Source organism: Biomphalaria glabrata, chromosome 2, assembly GCF_947242115.1.
Source record: "Biomphalaria glabrata chromosome 2, xgBioGlab47.1, whole genome shotgun sequence".
Lineage (NCBI taxonomy): Eukaryota > Metazoa > Mollusca > Gastropoda > Planorbidae > Biomphalaria > Biomphalaria glabrata.
Genome location: NC_074712.1, coordinates 9,757,227 through 9,774,125, shown reverse-complemented (window position 1 = coordinate 9,774,125; position 16,899 = coordinate 9,757,227). Strand labels below are relative to the sequence as shown.

General features: G+C 37.7%; 1 protein-coding gene across 4 annotated transcripts in view; it reads left to right on the top strand.

Annotated features, from left to right (window-relative positions):
* The window catches only part of LOC106061276 (synaptotagmin-17-like), a 43,275-nt gene that overhangs the window by 13,469 nt on the left and 12,907 nt on the right, over positions 1-16,899 (top strand). For 2 of the 4 annotated variants that reach the window (XM_056019058.1, XM_056019057.1), the window contains exons 2-6: positions 5,364-6,150; positions 9,347-9,534; positions 14,466-14,594; positions 15,030-15,216; positions 16,361-16,714. In XM_056019058.1, coding sequence (XP_055875033.1) covers positions 6,115-6,150; positions 9,347-9,534; positions 14,466-14,594; positions 15,030-15,216; positions 16,361-16,714 — 894 coding nt within the window. In that variant the 5' untranslated portion in view covers positions 5,364-6,114. Of the gene's footprint in view, positions 1-4,415; positions 4,498-4,796; positions 5,038-5,363; positions 6,151-9,346; positions 9,535-14,465; positions 14,595-15,029; positions 15,217-16,360; positions 16,715-16,899 lie in introns of those variants that run through there. The other 2 variants (XM_056019059.1, XM_056019060.1) reach the window with 2 other exon arrangements.

Below are 16,899 nucleotides of genomic sequence, written 5' to 3'. Positions count from 1 at the left end.
TGTTCGTCTGTTGCGGTCGTCTGCTTCCGAGTCTTCCCGCCAATTAGTGGTCACGTTGGGACTAGGTTTGTTTAAATATAAACCCCCAACCCCCACCCCGTTTTCTTTTGTAGGCTAATTTGTAGTCCCATTAGCGTCGTGATTTTATTATGTTGGTTAACCGCAGTTGTGCTTTGGCTGGAGCCGGAGTAGACTTCAACTATTGATGCGGATTAATAGCCAGAATGTAGTAAGGATATCTTCATAAGGTCGTTTAAAAATCTTATTGTTAAGTCGATGTAATTGAAATAAAATACGAACTTTAAAAAGGGTTTCTAGGGAAATGAAGTTATTATGTAAATAAACTAAATATTCGTCACGATTTCATATATTTTATATCTCTAACCTTTGTAAAATAATATCTGAGTGTTGTTTTATAAAGAAGAAAACACGCTTCATGATCAAATTTTATTTATCTAGAAATAAAAAATATGATCAAATATTATTTTACATCTCAATTATCTTATATTGAACGGCAGATAGCCAACGATAGCCTACTATTACTAATAGTCTCTTAGTACCAGGGCCGGATTCAAGGGAGGCAGGCGGACTACAGCCCAGGGGACTCCACAAGGGGCCTCCACAAAAGGTGAAAATAGATCGGAATTTCGACGTGTCAGAACCTTTTAAATATCCCCACTACCATTTTTAACAGTTCAAATCTTACGTCTGCTAGCAACAATGTCGTGATTAAGAAGTTGTAGCATGCTTGCAATATGTAAATACCGGCACAGCTCCGGATTTGAGGCAGTGCCTCTACCAAGGGACTTATCATGCACAAACTCAAACACTTTTCAAACTAAAATAGGCATATTCATTATTTTTTATAAGGTAAGTGATATTAAATGTACAAATACTTTATTTCTTTCCTCTTCTTTTTCTAGCCAGCTTTTTGCTGCTGAGCTGTGAGCTCTTTTGCAGAGTGTGCCAAGGAAAAATAGTGTGCTGTTTTCTTCAGTTGTTCAGCACTGCCGTACAGGCAGTTGGCAAAGTTGGGCTGTAGTGGAAGTTGTGTCTGCCTAAGGTGGATTAGGAAGGGGCATTCAAAAAGGATATGGTTTACTGTTTCATAAGAGTGGGCGCAGTGTCTGCAAAGGGGAAGTTGTGTGGAGTTTATTTTATTCAGATGGTAATTAAACAGAGTTGTGTGTCCTTTTCTTAGTTGGAAGATTGTAGATTGCTCTTTGCGGGGGAGGAAGTTAATACTGTTTAGTTTGTTAGGCATAGTCATTTCTTTGTACATGGCTCTGCCTGTGTTTCCTGATGCCCATTGGTGATTGTTGACCAGCATTGACATTAGGGTGAGGTAGTTAACAGGTCTCTCTGGTTGTTCCATAGATGATCCTGCCTTTGATTGTTTCTCTGCCTTTTCATTTCCCATGATGCCAATGTGTCCAGGGATCCACTGTAGTGTGATATTGATATTTGATTTTGATATCTTCTGATGGATTAACACAATTAGTGTTGTCAACTCTCTTGGGCTGTTTGAGGTGCTGCTGTTAAGTGCTTGCAGAGTGGATTGGGAGTCTGTAAAGACAACAATATCTGATGGTGATTGCACTCTTTCATATAATTTGTTTTCCACTGTCTGTAATGCTATGGTAATTGCCTCAATTTCGGCTTGGAAGTTTGAGTAGTAATCGCCACAGGGTGCACTTAGTTCAAAGTGTTTATCATTGGGGAAGACCAGGAAGGCACCAAGACCAGCATTAATGGTGGCTTTGAAGGCCGATCCGTCGGTGCCAATATGGATAGCTGTTTTTGGATAGGTTTCTATTGTTTCGAGCGTGCCTACTTTGAGCTCCAGTGGATTTGATTCTTTTGTTAGAGTACTTCTTTTCTATAAAATAAAGCATGCTTTTAGATATAAGTATTTTGTATTCACTAGCAGATCTTTAGTACAACTTTTGAAAGCGTGTAGGGGCCTCCACAAAATCTTGTCCTGGGGCCTTCACATACTTAAATACGACCCTGATTAGTACGAATGTAATATAGAACACTTGGTCTATTAGTACTGATGTATTATTATACATGAGATCTGTTACAACAAGAGTAATACAGTACATCGGGTCTATCTATCTATCTATCTATCTATATATATATATATATATATATATATATATATATATATCTCACTCTCTCTCTCTCTCTCTCTCTCTCTCTCTCTCTCTATATATATATATATATATATATATATATATATATATATATATATGTCAGTCTGTCTGTCTGTCTCTGTCTAACTTACACATCTGATCTATGATTAGATCAACTCAGCCTTACAGTAAACCCAAGCTGGACACTTGTGAACTAGCCATGTATGAAACGTTGAATCAGAAACTGCGTCTATCGACAGATAACCAGCAAGGAAAAAGGAGACTTTAAAAGGTTATATATCTCTACATCATGGCAAAGCTAGTCTCAAAGAGAGGAAGGGAAGAGAAGGAGATAACTCGAAAACACCAATCTACTCCCTGAACTGAAGATATTGTGACGTCAGTGCCTATATTTAGCTCTCTGTAAATATCATGTTTGAAATAATTGAATTTTTTTTTGTCTCTCCAGAAACGTAGAGCTATTCAAGATTTGAAATGAAGAATAATTTAATTATGTATCCACATTCTTTCTTTTTTTACGAAACAAAATTACTCCCCTCTTCATCTCATCCTCGTTATAACGTTTTATTCGTTTCAGTTTATAAATTATCACTAATTTTTAAGTTGTTTTAAGAGAGGATGGAACTCTTTCTTTTTTCGGGAAAGAAAATTGTTAGTATGTGTCTAAAAGAAAGTAGCTCTGTTTTTCTCAATGGACCTGGTCTGTATGCACCACCAACTCCAGGAAGTGGGATACGATGGAGAAGAAGACAGGGCCACCAAATAGAGATCGATCATTGGTGTTGCGCAATGCCCTTGCCATCGATTTCAATGTACATTTCTAAGACCCGTGGCAACATGGCGACGTTCACTATATCGGGGCGTTTCCCTTTCTCTTAATTCAGTTTACTTTAGGGCTGGTAATAGAATACGGTATTAGAACAATGGGCATGAATACAGTGCATACGGCACCGAGAAGGACTTTTAGCAATGTATGTTGGTTTCTTGACTTGCTTCCTTATATGATGGATCTGTTAGCCTATTACAAATCGAGATAAAATAAACAAATAAATACACAATCTCACCGACAGGAAGTTATTATTTTGTGATAGGCTAAGATGATAACACGAAGACAGCACACTTTTGGGCTTATTGTAGTAAAGACTCTGTGACGTAGCTAGGAATTCGCCATCATTTAGGGGCCTGGGAGGGGGGAGGGCTTGACCTCTTTGTGGGCCGCTGCATTTTTTCGTAATATTTAATATTTGGGGGCTCTCTCAAGTGGGGATGGATGCCTGGTCGTGTGGTTTCCGCTCTACATTGTGTTATCGATGGTTTCGGATTTGAACCCCTGCCGCCGCCATCCCCCGCCGCTGTGCGGGAAGATAGTCTGGGATATGATCATCTTCAATTCTGAAGGAACATCCGAAACATGTCAAAGAAACAAATAAATCTTAGGTGGGAAAACGTATCAATTAAAAGTTCTTTTTATATTAAATGCTAAGTAAAGCACAGACACACTCCATCAAAGTAAGGCCAGACACACTCCACTGAAAGTAAGGCCCAGACACACCCCACTCACAGTAAGGCCAGACACACTCCATCAAAGTAAAGCCAGACACACTCCAAGCCATTCACATTATTAAATTCATTTCATTTTAATGAATTCACATTAATATCATTTATTGTATTAAATTGAATGGAAATCCGAAACATTTGCAGCAGACAATCTCTACAAACATTATCTACAAACAATCTCTATAAACAATCTCTACAAACAATATCTACAAAGCAATCTCTACAAACAGTCTCTACAAAAGGATTTCTAATTGTATCCTGGTATCCGAATTATGATAGTATGCCATGGTAACATTTCATAATACCTAATGCTGGGTTAGCTTTGAGTGTTCATTTTCGTAATAATAATAATAGAAAAAAAAGGAACGGACCTAAAAAAAAAGTAACCATTATTTCAAATACTTGTATTGCAACATGATAAAAACAACTAAAACGCAGAATAAAATATTTTTTAAAAAATCAAATAAGTAAATATTAAAACAAAAGTATTGTTTTTAAAATGCAGCTAATCAAGAGAAACAAACGAACTCAATTTTCAGACAATATCGAGGATAATCGAGCAGACGTATGACGTAGTACGGAATACTGTAATACCTTCATTTTTTGAAGTAAATGATATGCTACAAATGTTGAACTGGTATATTGTGTCACTCGAAGACAAGCCTTTTGTTGTGTCAACAAATGTGTTTCTATACATTTCAGTTTCATCTCTTGGATATTGTTGTTTGTTGTAAGACCCAGACACACTCCACTCAAAGTAAGGCCCAGGCACACTTCACTCAAAGTAAGGCCCAGACACACTCCACTCAAAGTAAGGTCCAGACACACTCCACTCAAAGTAAGGCCCACACACACTCCACTCAAAGTAAGGCCCAGACACACTCCACTCAAAGTAAGGCCCAGACACACTCCACTCAAAGTAAGGCCCAGACACACTCCACTCAAAGTAAGGCCCAGACACACTCCACTCAAAGTAAGGCCCAGACACACTCCACTCAAAGTAAGGCCCGGACACACTCCACTCAAAGTAAGGACCAGACACACTCCACTCAAAGTAAGGCCCAGACACACTCCACTCAAAGTAAGGCCCAGACACACTCCACTCAAAGTAAGGCCCGGACACACTCCACTCAAAGTAAGGCCCAGACACACTCCACTCAAAGTAAGGCCCAGACACACTCCACTCAAAGTAAGGCCCGGACACACTCCACTCAAAGTAAGGCCCGGACACACTCCACTCAAAGTAAGGCCCAGACACACTCCACTCAAAGTAAGGCCCAGACACACTCCACTCAAAGTAAGGCCCGGACACACTCCACTCAAAGTAAGGCCCAGACACACTCCAAGCCATTCGCCTTATCTAAATTCTGTTTGTAAAAATAAATTATAGAGACCAGTACAAAAAAGTTGTTTTGGATTCAACGATTTCCAGCCTTATTATTAAAGTACATAATTCAGCCATGACCTTCTTGCTGGGTTTATAGTACATTTATACATAGTCTTAGGTTTACAATAAGCCACGCAAATAGGTTTAAAATACCCAAAACTATGTTTTATTTAAAGTAATTCTTTTTGTTGTGTTTACAATGTATAGAATAGCATAGGTGTAATGTCCTTGTAAATAAATCTTGTTTTTTTTTATTTCCTCAGAAAAACTTAACGGAATAATATTCTCAATTATTTTTTTTTAACTCTCACGAGATATCATTTGTCAGAACAATTGAACTAACGTGACTGTCTGTAGAGAAATGACAATGTTTGGAATCCAATGACCAGGTATTGAGAAATGCTGAGACTCGAGCATCGACCAATCGATCAAAGTATTGAACATTGAGAAATATTAAGTTTAATCCACGGATATACATTTTGAATGTGCGCCATATTTGATTGAAATGTAACAGAATTGAAAAGAGTTTTTTTTGTTTTTTGGCATCCTGCTGTATTTTGTTTAGTCAATTTGTTTATTGATTCTAGAAACCTTCAAAACTGTTCGCATTATAGATCGGCATTCACGAGGCGAAAAAGATTCCTATAACCATATATCTTTAACATCTTTAGCTACAACCTTTACCAGGATGACTTCTGTGGCCATCTGCATGACACATTTCAAAGCCAGTTTCCGTGAAATGATGAGATACGGAAACTGGATTATTACTCCTTAATTGGCAAGCCTTTCAGACATATATCTCACATTTGAAAATAAAATTTAGTCGATCATCTGGCTAACATTGGACCAGCATCCGCCAATCTATCCCTTCAATTAATCGATTGCCAATTTGACGTTCGCTTGATTAAAAAAAAAAAATCGACCTGCCAAGGAAACATCTCGGCCATACGTTAGAAGGAGGGAAAATTTATTTCAACGGATAACTTCTGCTACGTGACGTGAGTGAGGATCAAAATGACTTCTGCGGAGCATATGACCTGGTATAAGAAGGTATGGACATTACTTTTCATAATTTTAAAATCCTAACCATGATTCTGTTCCTATTTCTATTGATTAGGATTTGTTTTCACGTGTCAGTATTTTTTTTTCTTGTCTTAATGAAGAGAATTAAACATGAAGGCAGCTTGTCAGTGACAGACTATTGTGTGGAGTCTGAACTAGAGAAATAATATTGCGCTAAGAAAATGACTGCATGTCAAACGTGTTTACTTCTAAAAGTAGTCTTCACACACCAGCACACCATGCTCACCCCCATGTCTGCCTGGCCGTGGTTTGCGCTCTGGATTGTCGTCTCGTTAGTCCGGCTTCATGTGCAAAGTTTGGGCTAGGATGTAATAATCTTCAAATCTGAAATAACAGTTACGTAGCTAGGGTGGGGGGAGGAGGGGGGAGAATTTGACAATCCCCCCGGGCCCCAACATGTGGGGGGCCCCCAAATTAGTGTTTTTTACATTAAAAATTAAATACTACGCAAATGCAGGGGGCCCAAAGGAGGTCAAGGCCCCCCCCCCGGCCTCCAAAGAATAGAAAATCCCTAGCTACGCTCCTGCGAAGGAACATCCGAAAAATGTAAAACAAACCCAAACATTTTGTCACTGCATTCCTTTATTTCGTCTTATTTCTATGCCAACTTAAGGAGGAATTCCTAAACGGTGTGTGTGTGAGTGGGGCGGGGAAGCCTGTGGCATCTTGGATTCCTGTTCGGGGCAAAGCAAGCTTGTGTTTTGAATATTGAATTATTTGAAACCCTCCTAAGAGTGCCACGTGAGGCCCTTAATTCAGAAACAAATTTGCGAATGAAAAAATTTCGTGAATATCTACGTTAAAGTGGCTCTAAAACTTCGACACAAATTCTTTTAAAGTAATTCTGTTTTAAAATTTCAATTCTGGGCCGTATCTTTACTTGAAGAGCATAGGCTAGAAAATCTGCGAAATGTTTTTGAAGAAATTTGAATATTTTCATTGGAATTAAGTACCAGCTCCGTGTTATTGGATGATAAATGATCCAAAGATTCTTACGCAATAAAGATCGAATACTAAAGCTAATTCAGGTTGTTACAGCCGTTACGAATCTTGCTCTGTTTGGTTACAATAACTAACAGTAACAAGAAACGTTAGCAGCGGTGCCAAGTAGCTCCAGGCATTGGAAGAGCTAGCAATCGTATCTATTCTGAGCCGAGCTCTCTGAGCTGCGTAATGATCTTTTATTAAAATGTGTCCAGTCGTTTCAGGGGCTCTGTTGGCCGAGAGTAATTTATAACGTCATGTCATGAACAGAAAACAAGAAAATCATAAGCAAGAAAAACTTTAAAATTTTTATTTTTTTTTAAATTCAATACCTTCTTTGTAAAATGTATTGAACGATTATTCTTCTCGTAATCACAAACGAATTTTTTATTAGCGAATGTGTAGATCTACTATATCTACTATTTTTAATTTACATAAACGATTTACCAAATTGCATTAATTCAGGAACAGAAGTCAGATTATTCGCAGAAGGTTGCAATAATATATAGAACAATAAAAACAACAACACAAGATACAGAAATTTTACAAAGAGAATTAGATGAATTACAGAAATGGGAATCAAACTGGAGCATGTCTTTCCACTCAGAAAAATGTCAGCTATTAAGAGTAACAAAAAAGCTAAAACAAATTAATTTAACTTATCTTATTCATGGTAAACAAGTAACACAGACTAAAAACGCAAAATACCTAGGTGTTATAATAAATGAAAAACTGTCATGGAATCCCCATATTGATGAAACTATCAAAAAATCAAACAAAGCATTAGGGTTTATTAAAAGAAATTTCTATAAATCAAATAAGAACATAAAACTAATATGTTATTTAACCTTAGTTAGGCCAATAATAGAATATGTATCCTCTGTTTGCCCCCCCCCCCAACTCAAGAAAACATTAAGAAACTGGAACAGACACAAAATAGAGCAATGATTATATTATACATAAAACACTGAACCATAATCTTCAAATACAAAAACAAAATTTAATAAAAATACTCAGAAAGACACAAAAATTAAAAGCACACTCCTCATCCCATATGCTAGGACAAATTCGTACAAATACTCCTTCTTCCCTAGTGCTATTAGAGCATGGAATGGGTAGCCTGAGCTAGCCAGGAAAACCAGTGACTTGGCAGAATTTAAGTCATTGGTTAATATGCATGACTGAATGCATGACGCGTAGGACGTAATAATTTCCTTTTTTGAAGTAACGTCTGTATTATATAAGAAGAAGATAGACTTTATAAAATTTTAATAATAGGACTTTAGATCTAGACTTAAGACGATGCGCTAAATGTTCCTAAACATCAATGTATTGTTGTGGGTTGTTTAGTAGAACAGATTACAGATGTCTGAGATGTATATTTAGGTCTAGATGGAGTTCGTTCAACCAACAACATATAACAACTTGTAGAATATACTTAAGTAAAACGATAGATACTTAACAAAAGATATGTAATCCAGAAAATGAAGGGGCACAGTCCAAATGTCGACAGTTACTACAAAAGAAGGTCTCGCCATTAACTAAGAGGAGTGAGTCGTTGTTATCTTACTAATGTCTACTACCGTTAAAATCCATCCCATAATTCCTTATTTAGTTAATTCCCATAATTCCCAGGTCCGTCTAAAATAGTCTAATTATAATCTCGTCAAATTCCCAATAAAGTCTATAACAGTATTCAACACTGAATGAATAGGACCTACATGCAGTAATACCCAAAGACATAGAGTCTGTTCAAGATAAACATTTTCTAGTTCTCTACCCAAATTTTTTTTTTTTATACTTCGAAAAATTATAACGGTCAAGCTAGAGTTTTGCCCGTTTTTTTTCAACGAGCTAGTAATTCTTTTCCAAGCGATATACACCAACTTTCAAATTTCTGGGAAAATCGTTAGAGCCGTTTTTTGATAACCGTGTACATTCCACCCGGAAGGTTTTGCCCACTCCTTCGGCTCAACACTTTTGACAATCAAACGGTTTTGACCTCCCAATTGTAATTTGAGACTTGACTAGAGGTATTGTAATAACACATTTCAATGTTGTTGTTGATATGAACAACGCGGTTTTACTTTGTATTTAAATTGGAGCCCTAATGTCGACAACCATTTATTTATAGAAACAAAGGATTAGTTTGATTGGGTATCCTCTATTTTTTTCATAGTCTGCCACTGTCTGGAACAAAATATACGAGTACCTTGCCACCTGTCCGTCATGCTGCGACTGCTGGTCGACGTCCGGCAAGGAGAAGGTCCAGCCTCAGAGGCTTCACATCCAGCACACGTGCATGGAGCAGTACCACCCGAGGCTTGACTCCACAAGCAGCAATGCCGAAAGTGTACGGAGCTACAGGTTGGTCAGAAAACTGATTAAATAGAACAGGCACCATTTTGTTCTTTGTTTCTCTCACTGTCTATAGATTCGTTTATTTTTTTTGTAATAGATCATTTCAGATTCAAGTAGAAAGCTTCTTTGCCAGTGTTTGGTCGTTCCTTAAGTCTTTTGCAGTGGAGCTTACGTTTTCTGGAACTAAAATGTTCTTTATACCATAGAGTACTTGTGTATCTAATCGTATCTTAAATGGTCAGTAATTAGTAACATGATTGATTTTGGAATATTTCATGGGACAGTATACAGGCAATAGTTTTTACAAAGCTTACATCAACTCACTCTGTCTGTCTGGTAAAATGTTTGTTCACGTTATTTCTCCCACACCAATTCTAGGATAAGGCTGAAATTTGGCACAACTATTTCTTATACTTGACAAAACAAGAATATTTTTTTAAAAAATTAGTTAATTATTGATTGGTAATTAATTATTTTGTATGGTATTAACAAGGGAAAGAAATCGTACTTGGCAAATGTGGTATAAGTTGAATTAGTCCCCTTGAGGAAGCTTGAGCCCTGGCTGAGTGAACACGTTTTATTATGCAACTAATCTTTTCCCAACTAGTCCAGACAAGTGATAGGAGACTTATCTTTTCCCAACTAGTCCAGACAAGTGATAGGAGACTTATCTTTTCCCAACTAGTCCAGACAAGTGACAGGAGACTTATCTTTTCCCAAGTAGTCCAGACAAGTGATAGGAGACTTATCTTTTCCCAACTAGTCCAGACAAGTGATAGGAGACTTATCTTTTCCCAACTAGTCCAGACAAGTGATAGGAGACTTATCTTTTCCCAACTAGTCCAGACAAGTGATAGGAGACTTATCTTTTCCCAACTAGTCCAGACAAGTGACAGGAGACTTATCTTTTCCCAACTAGTCCAGACAAGTGACAGGAGAAAGCGCATAGAGAAAGCCAAAAGCATGAAATTGCGCACAACAAAAAACAACTGGTAAACATATTTCTAATCGCACAGATTCAATTTTGTCCAAACTGGACATCAACACATTTTAAATGTCTGAACTTAAACTTGTTCTCAAAAGAAAACAAGCAAATTATAAAAATCTTTTTCTTTTAAACAAAGCTTTAAAAGGGAAAGAACTGCACACTTATAGCCATATGTCTCAATATTGAAACATGTATTTCCATTCTCCATTTAGATTAATTATTTACATTGTTATTGATTATATTTTGTTAGGGACAATGAACAAATGTGCAAAGTTTCAACTTGATCCAAGAATAGGAAGTGAGAGAAATAAAGTGTACAAACTTTGTACCAGACAGACGGACTACGTTGATATAAGCATTGAAAAAACGACCTCGGTTCTAATAGATTTTAAAAACATTCGCTGTGACTGTTAAAAGTCGTTTTTGTTTTATTACTATCGCTTTCAAAAAAAATGAACATAACCCAGATTTTGTAAAAAAACAACAAAAAGAAATGAACAAAAAAATTGAAACGACCCTGCCCATTTCCTTTCTGTGTGTAGCCCAAAACAAAACAAAAAAAAACGCTGTAGTTGTCAGCACCACTGAGATGTATGTGTGTGCGGATTGGACGTTGAACACTTGACAAAGCGTTTAACAATTGGCAGCTGTCATGTGTGATGCAATATTAATACGGCTGGGCCGTTTGATGTCCTCGGCAGGATCAGGTGGCATTGATGGCAGAGGTATTGATTGAAGACATTAACTGCCCGTGGTTTCTGGGTTTGAATGTTCGCCCGACTGGTGTTTTGGATGAGCTTCTGCTCGAGGCGAACTCTCGCTGGCTCGGGAAATGTCATGGTCAAATGGTCTTGGCGGCAATGTGTTGTGTCGCTGTGATGGCCTTGAGCCATGCTCTGTTGACGACGCGAGTCTGTTGATTTTTTTTACTTTTTTTTTTGTTGTCTTGGAAGTCGCTCAATGCAAAACACAGCAGTGCGTGGGTGTAGGCTACAAAAGAACTAGAATCAATTAAATGAAATTTGGCTTTGAAAGGAAGAGCATCCTTGTTTTGCAATATTGCTTTTTTTTTTCCGATAAGAGTCGCTGTAAGGTAAGGGGGGGGGGGGAGCGGTTAAAGAAGGGTAAGGGTTAAGGTTAATTGTTTAGATTGAGTAATTTTAGAATTGCTGTTATTGTGCCCTTTGAAGCCTGAGTAATTTAGTTTGTTTCAAATGAAACAGCGTAGTGGGGGTGAAAAAAAAACAGTCTCGCAGTACGCTACGATTTAGTGCCATCGTTTTGGCGCGGGCCGTTTTGACGCTAGAAGTTTTGACAAGTATAAAAACACCAAATTTTTTTATAACACATTAAAACTTTTTTTTAATTTAAAAAACAACACTTTTCACTTGATTTTTTTGGACAATATTAAATTCTATTCACCATTTAGATGTGAAGGACGTAATAATAATTACACAAGAAATTTATATCTATAATCTAAAGGACAAAATTAACATTTTTTCATCACATTAAAAATATGGTTGAACACAAACATACGTAACATAATATGTATCATTCTTTTCAAAGCTAAGTCAAAATTTCCTACGCCAAAACGCGGCGCCAAAACGACGACTGCGCCTAAATAGCTGCGCCAAAACGTTCTGTTTCGCAATCGTGTGTTTAAGATAAACTAAAAGCGTCATCGAACTCTGGCCTTACATTGAGAAATCAGAGTGAAGTTTTTGCCAGTTTGGCTTTTTAAATTTTTGCTTGTTATTTGTGACTGGTTTGCTCTTGTCTCTAATTTTGAGGTTGATTTTTTCGGTAATGTCGATTCCTGGAATAATTGTTGTTGAGATGGGCTTAATGCCTTTAGTATTTCAGCGTCAAGGCTTCTAAATGTTTTAGCGTTTGCAGGATTTTATTTGACAAGAGATGAAATTGCCATAAAACATGTCTTTAGCCTCTGAGGTAGAACTCAAGATAGGAAAATGAGCATTTATCATAGTCACATGTCCGATTGATGTATTGACGAAGTGATAGGAATCTTTCTGGGCCGTTGTTGTTTAGTTCCATTGTATTCAGCAGTGTATTAATTATAGCGAAGCCACGTCGTGCCGTTTAAACACTACTGCTTCGTCTTGCCAGAAGAAGATGTAGACTTTGGATTGAGCCAGATTTGGTTAAGCGGGTTTCTTGTAGTGCAGCTTGCCAGAAGAAGGTGTAGACTTTGGATTGAGCCAGATTTGGTTAAGCGGGTTTCTTGTAGTGCAGCTTGCCAGAAGAAGGTGTAGACTTTGGATTTGAGCCAGATTTGGTTAATCGGGTTTCTTGTAGTGCAGCTTGCCAGAAGAAGGTGTAGACTTTGGATTGAGCCAGATTTGGTTAAGCGGGTTTCTTGTAGTGCAGCTTGCCAGAAGAAGGTGTAGACTTTGGATTGAGCCAGATTTGGTTAAGCGGGTTTCTTGTAGTGCAGCTTGCCAGAAGAAGGTGTAGACTTTGGATTGAGCCAGATTTGGTTAAGCGGTTTTTTTGTAGTGCAGCTATGTCTACATTCTACTTAGTTACTCGTTTATATGTGTAGGTGTGTAGATTTTTTAGCAGAACTTTGATCTTGATTAACGCTGAGGCAGCCGTGCTCACTTACTTCACTTGCTGCTTTGTCTTCCTAATGGGTGTAGACTGTTTCTTGGATTGCAACAGAATCAGCTAAACGAGTTTCTTGTAACAAATTGAATATTTGCATTACGGTCTGTCTGTTTCAAGTTAAATATTTGCATTACGGTCTGTCTGTTTCAAGTTGAATGTTTGCATTACGGTCTGTCTGTTTCAAATTGAATGTTTGCATTACGGTCTGTCTGTTTCAAATTAAATATTTGCATTACGGTCTGTCTGTTTCAAGTTAAATATTTGCATTACGGTCTGTCTGTTTCAAATTGAATATTTGCATTACTGTCTGTCTGTTTCAAATTGAATATTTGCATTACGGTCTGTCTGTTTCAAATTGAATGTTTGCATTACGGTCTGTCTGTTTCAAATTGAATATTTGCATTACGGTCTGTCTGTTTCAAATTGAATATTTGCATTACGGTCTGTCTGTTTCAAATTGAATATTTGCATTACGGTCTGTCTGTTTCAAATTAAATATTTGCATTACGGTCTGTCTGTTTCAAGTTGAATGTTTGCATTACAGTCTGTCTGTTTCAAGTTGAATGTTTGCATTACAGTCTGTCTGTTTCAAGTTGAATGTTTGCATTACAGTCTGTCTGTTTCAAGTTGAATGTTTGCATTACGGTCTGTCTGTTTCAAATTGAATGTTTGCATTACGGTCTGTCTGTTTCAAATTAAATATTTGCATTACGGTCTGTCTGTTTCAAGTTAAATATTTGCATTACGGTCTGTCTGTTTCAAATTGAACGTTTGCATTACGGTCTGTCTGTTTCAAATTGAATGTTCGTGATGCAGTCTGTGTGATAAATCTGTATGTTCGTGATGCAGTCTGTGTGATAAATCTGTATGTTCGTGATGCAGTCTGTGTGATAAATCTGTATGTTCGTGATGCAGTCTGTGTGATAAATCTGTATGTTCGTGATGCAGTCTGTGTGATAAATCTGTATGTTCGTGATGCAGTCTGTGTGATAAATCTGTATGTTCGTGATGCAGTCTGTGTGATAAATCTGTATGTTCGTGATGCAGTCTGTGTGATAAATCTGCATGTTCGTGATGCAGTCTGTGTGATAAATCTGCATGTTCGTGATGCAGTCTGTGTGATAAATCTGCATGTTCGTGATGCAGTCTGTGTGATAAATCTGCATGTTCGTGATGCAGTCTGTGTGATAAATCTGCATGTTCGTGATGCAGTCTGTGTGATAAATCTGTATGTTCGTGTTACACACCATATACTCCTGTACTAATATGTACGTGTACTCATGAAACAAAACATGTGTTGTTATCTCCCCTCTTACTAAAGGGAGAGAATGGACTCAGACAACTCCAGGACTGACTCTGTTTCGTCGGCCAGCGGACTGAGTTCGGACAGCAAGCGTCACGTGACTCCTATCATCGACATGAAGCCTATAGAATTCTGGACAGCTAATAAGTAAGTACATTAATTTTTGTTTAAATCTAGAATAATTATATTTACAAAATTTGTATCACACTAATAAATGCCTAAAACAAAAAAAATAGCAGTAGAATCTTATTTACTCCACATTGGACTATACACATTTTATACAGCACCTATAAGAAAGTACGTGTTTACCCTCTAAACTTTAAAAATGTCAAATTGGTGTGTTTCTATGCTTGAATTCGTCGGCGTGTGCCTCTATGCTATGCATACTCAAAATCTTACTGGGTATTTTATAGTTCTTAAATTATGCTTTATATTAGCTTCAATTAATTTCCATTAAACTCCATTGTAAACTATTTAAAAGTTCTTACACATTTGACGTATTAAACTAGTCAGATTGATGAGTGAGTCATCGGAACTATAGCGCTACATTCTACTATTGAACTTTCTTTAATTTCCCCGCAGAGAGAGCGTCCAGCCAAGGTCAAGGCGACGTCATCCAAGTGAGAGTGAGATCAGTGTGGAGAACTTCCAGCGGGAGCTGTACGAGGTGGAACCAGAGGAGGAGCCATGTCTGACAGACGAAGAGAAACTGGCGCAGTTTCAGTTGGGGCAACTGCACTTTGGTCTTAAGTACGACATTACTACCAAGGTAATACACTGGTATATCTGTTAATACACTGATATATCTTTGAATACACTGGTAATAATTGTAATAACACTGGTATATATTGTAATACACTGGTATATATCGTAATACACTGGTATTTATTGTAATACACTGGTATATATCGTAAAACACTGGTATATATTGTAATACACTGGTATATATTGTAATACACTGGTAAATCTGTTAATACACTGGTATATATTGTAATACACTGGTATATATTGTAATACACTGGTATATATTGTAATACACTGGTAAATCTGTGAATACACTGGTATATATTGTAATACACTAGTATATCTTGTAGTACACTGGTATATCTTGTAATACACTGGTATATCTGAGAATACACAGGTATATCTGTGAATACGCTGGTTATATCTGTTAATACTCTGCCATATCCATTAATATAGCCTACTGGTGTATATGTTAATACACCTACTCTGGCTAAAAAAACAAAGCTGAATGTCTACCAAGTCCGATGCTTAAGATTTAAAAAATAAACAAGATAAAATAATCAATGAAGAAGTTCTGTGAAGAGTAGGTCTCCAGGACAGCCGTGCTGATATCAACAGTAGACGCTCAGGCCGGCTTGGTCACGTTCACAGAATGCCACGAGGTCGACTCCCACAAGACATTCTGTATGGTGATCTAACAGAAGGCTGGAGAGCAGCTGGTTGCCAAAGTATACTGATGTGTGCGAACGCACATGAAGCTCTTTAAAATCCACACTAACACTTTCGGTACAGAGAGGCACTGGATATAAAAAAAAATATATTTATTAGGCATATTTTAGTTTTTAAAAAAGTGTGTATTTTTAAGTTTGTGGAGAGTAGGGCCCTTGGTAGACGCAAAGTCGTAAATCCGGAGCTATTACGGACATGCTACAAGCGTACACTTCTTAATCACGACATTTTTGCCAGCCGTAAAACTGCGAAAAAAAAGGATGAAAAAAACTTAAAGTTTCTGACCCATCAAAATTCGGATATATCTATTATCTTTAGCTCTTTTGAGGAGGCCCCTTTCTTGTGGGTACCCCGGGTTTGTGTCCTCACTTAAATGGGCCCTGCCATTGGAAAACCTTTCTGGGGATTAAGTTCATCGAAGATTATTTGCATTTTTCCAGGTCTTGGTGGTGAAGATCATTGAAGCCAAAGATCTGCCCCCGCCGTATTGCCTGGATGAAACAAAGCAAGACATGGCCCACTCCAACCCTTACTGTAAGATCTCACTTCTGCCTGACCAAAAGGCATCCCAGCAGACCACGGTACAGCGGAAGACGCAGGAGCCCTCTTGGAACGAGTACTTCAGCTTTGACATGGAGTACCAGGAGGCACAAGAGCGGACGCTGGAGATCCTCCTGAAGGACTTTGACAAGTTCTCCAGGCACAGGCTGATAGGGAAAGTTTTGCTTCCCTTGAACACCGTCAACCTGATCAAGGGAGGTCACATGTGGAAACCCTTGTCCCCCGGAAACAAGGTATGTGTCATTGCCATGGAGATGTAATGTTAACACATTGAATACTGCTTGCTGGTCTGATACATGTGTATTAACAACATACAAATTTATACAACAGAAATATCAATCTGCACTAATAGACACTGGCTTATCGGTACTAATAGACACTGGCTTGTCTATGCATGTAAACACTGGCTTATCTATAT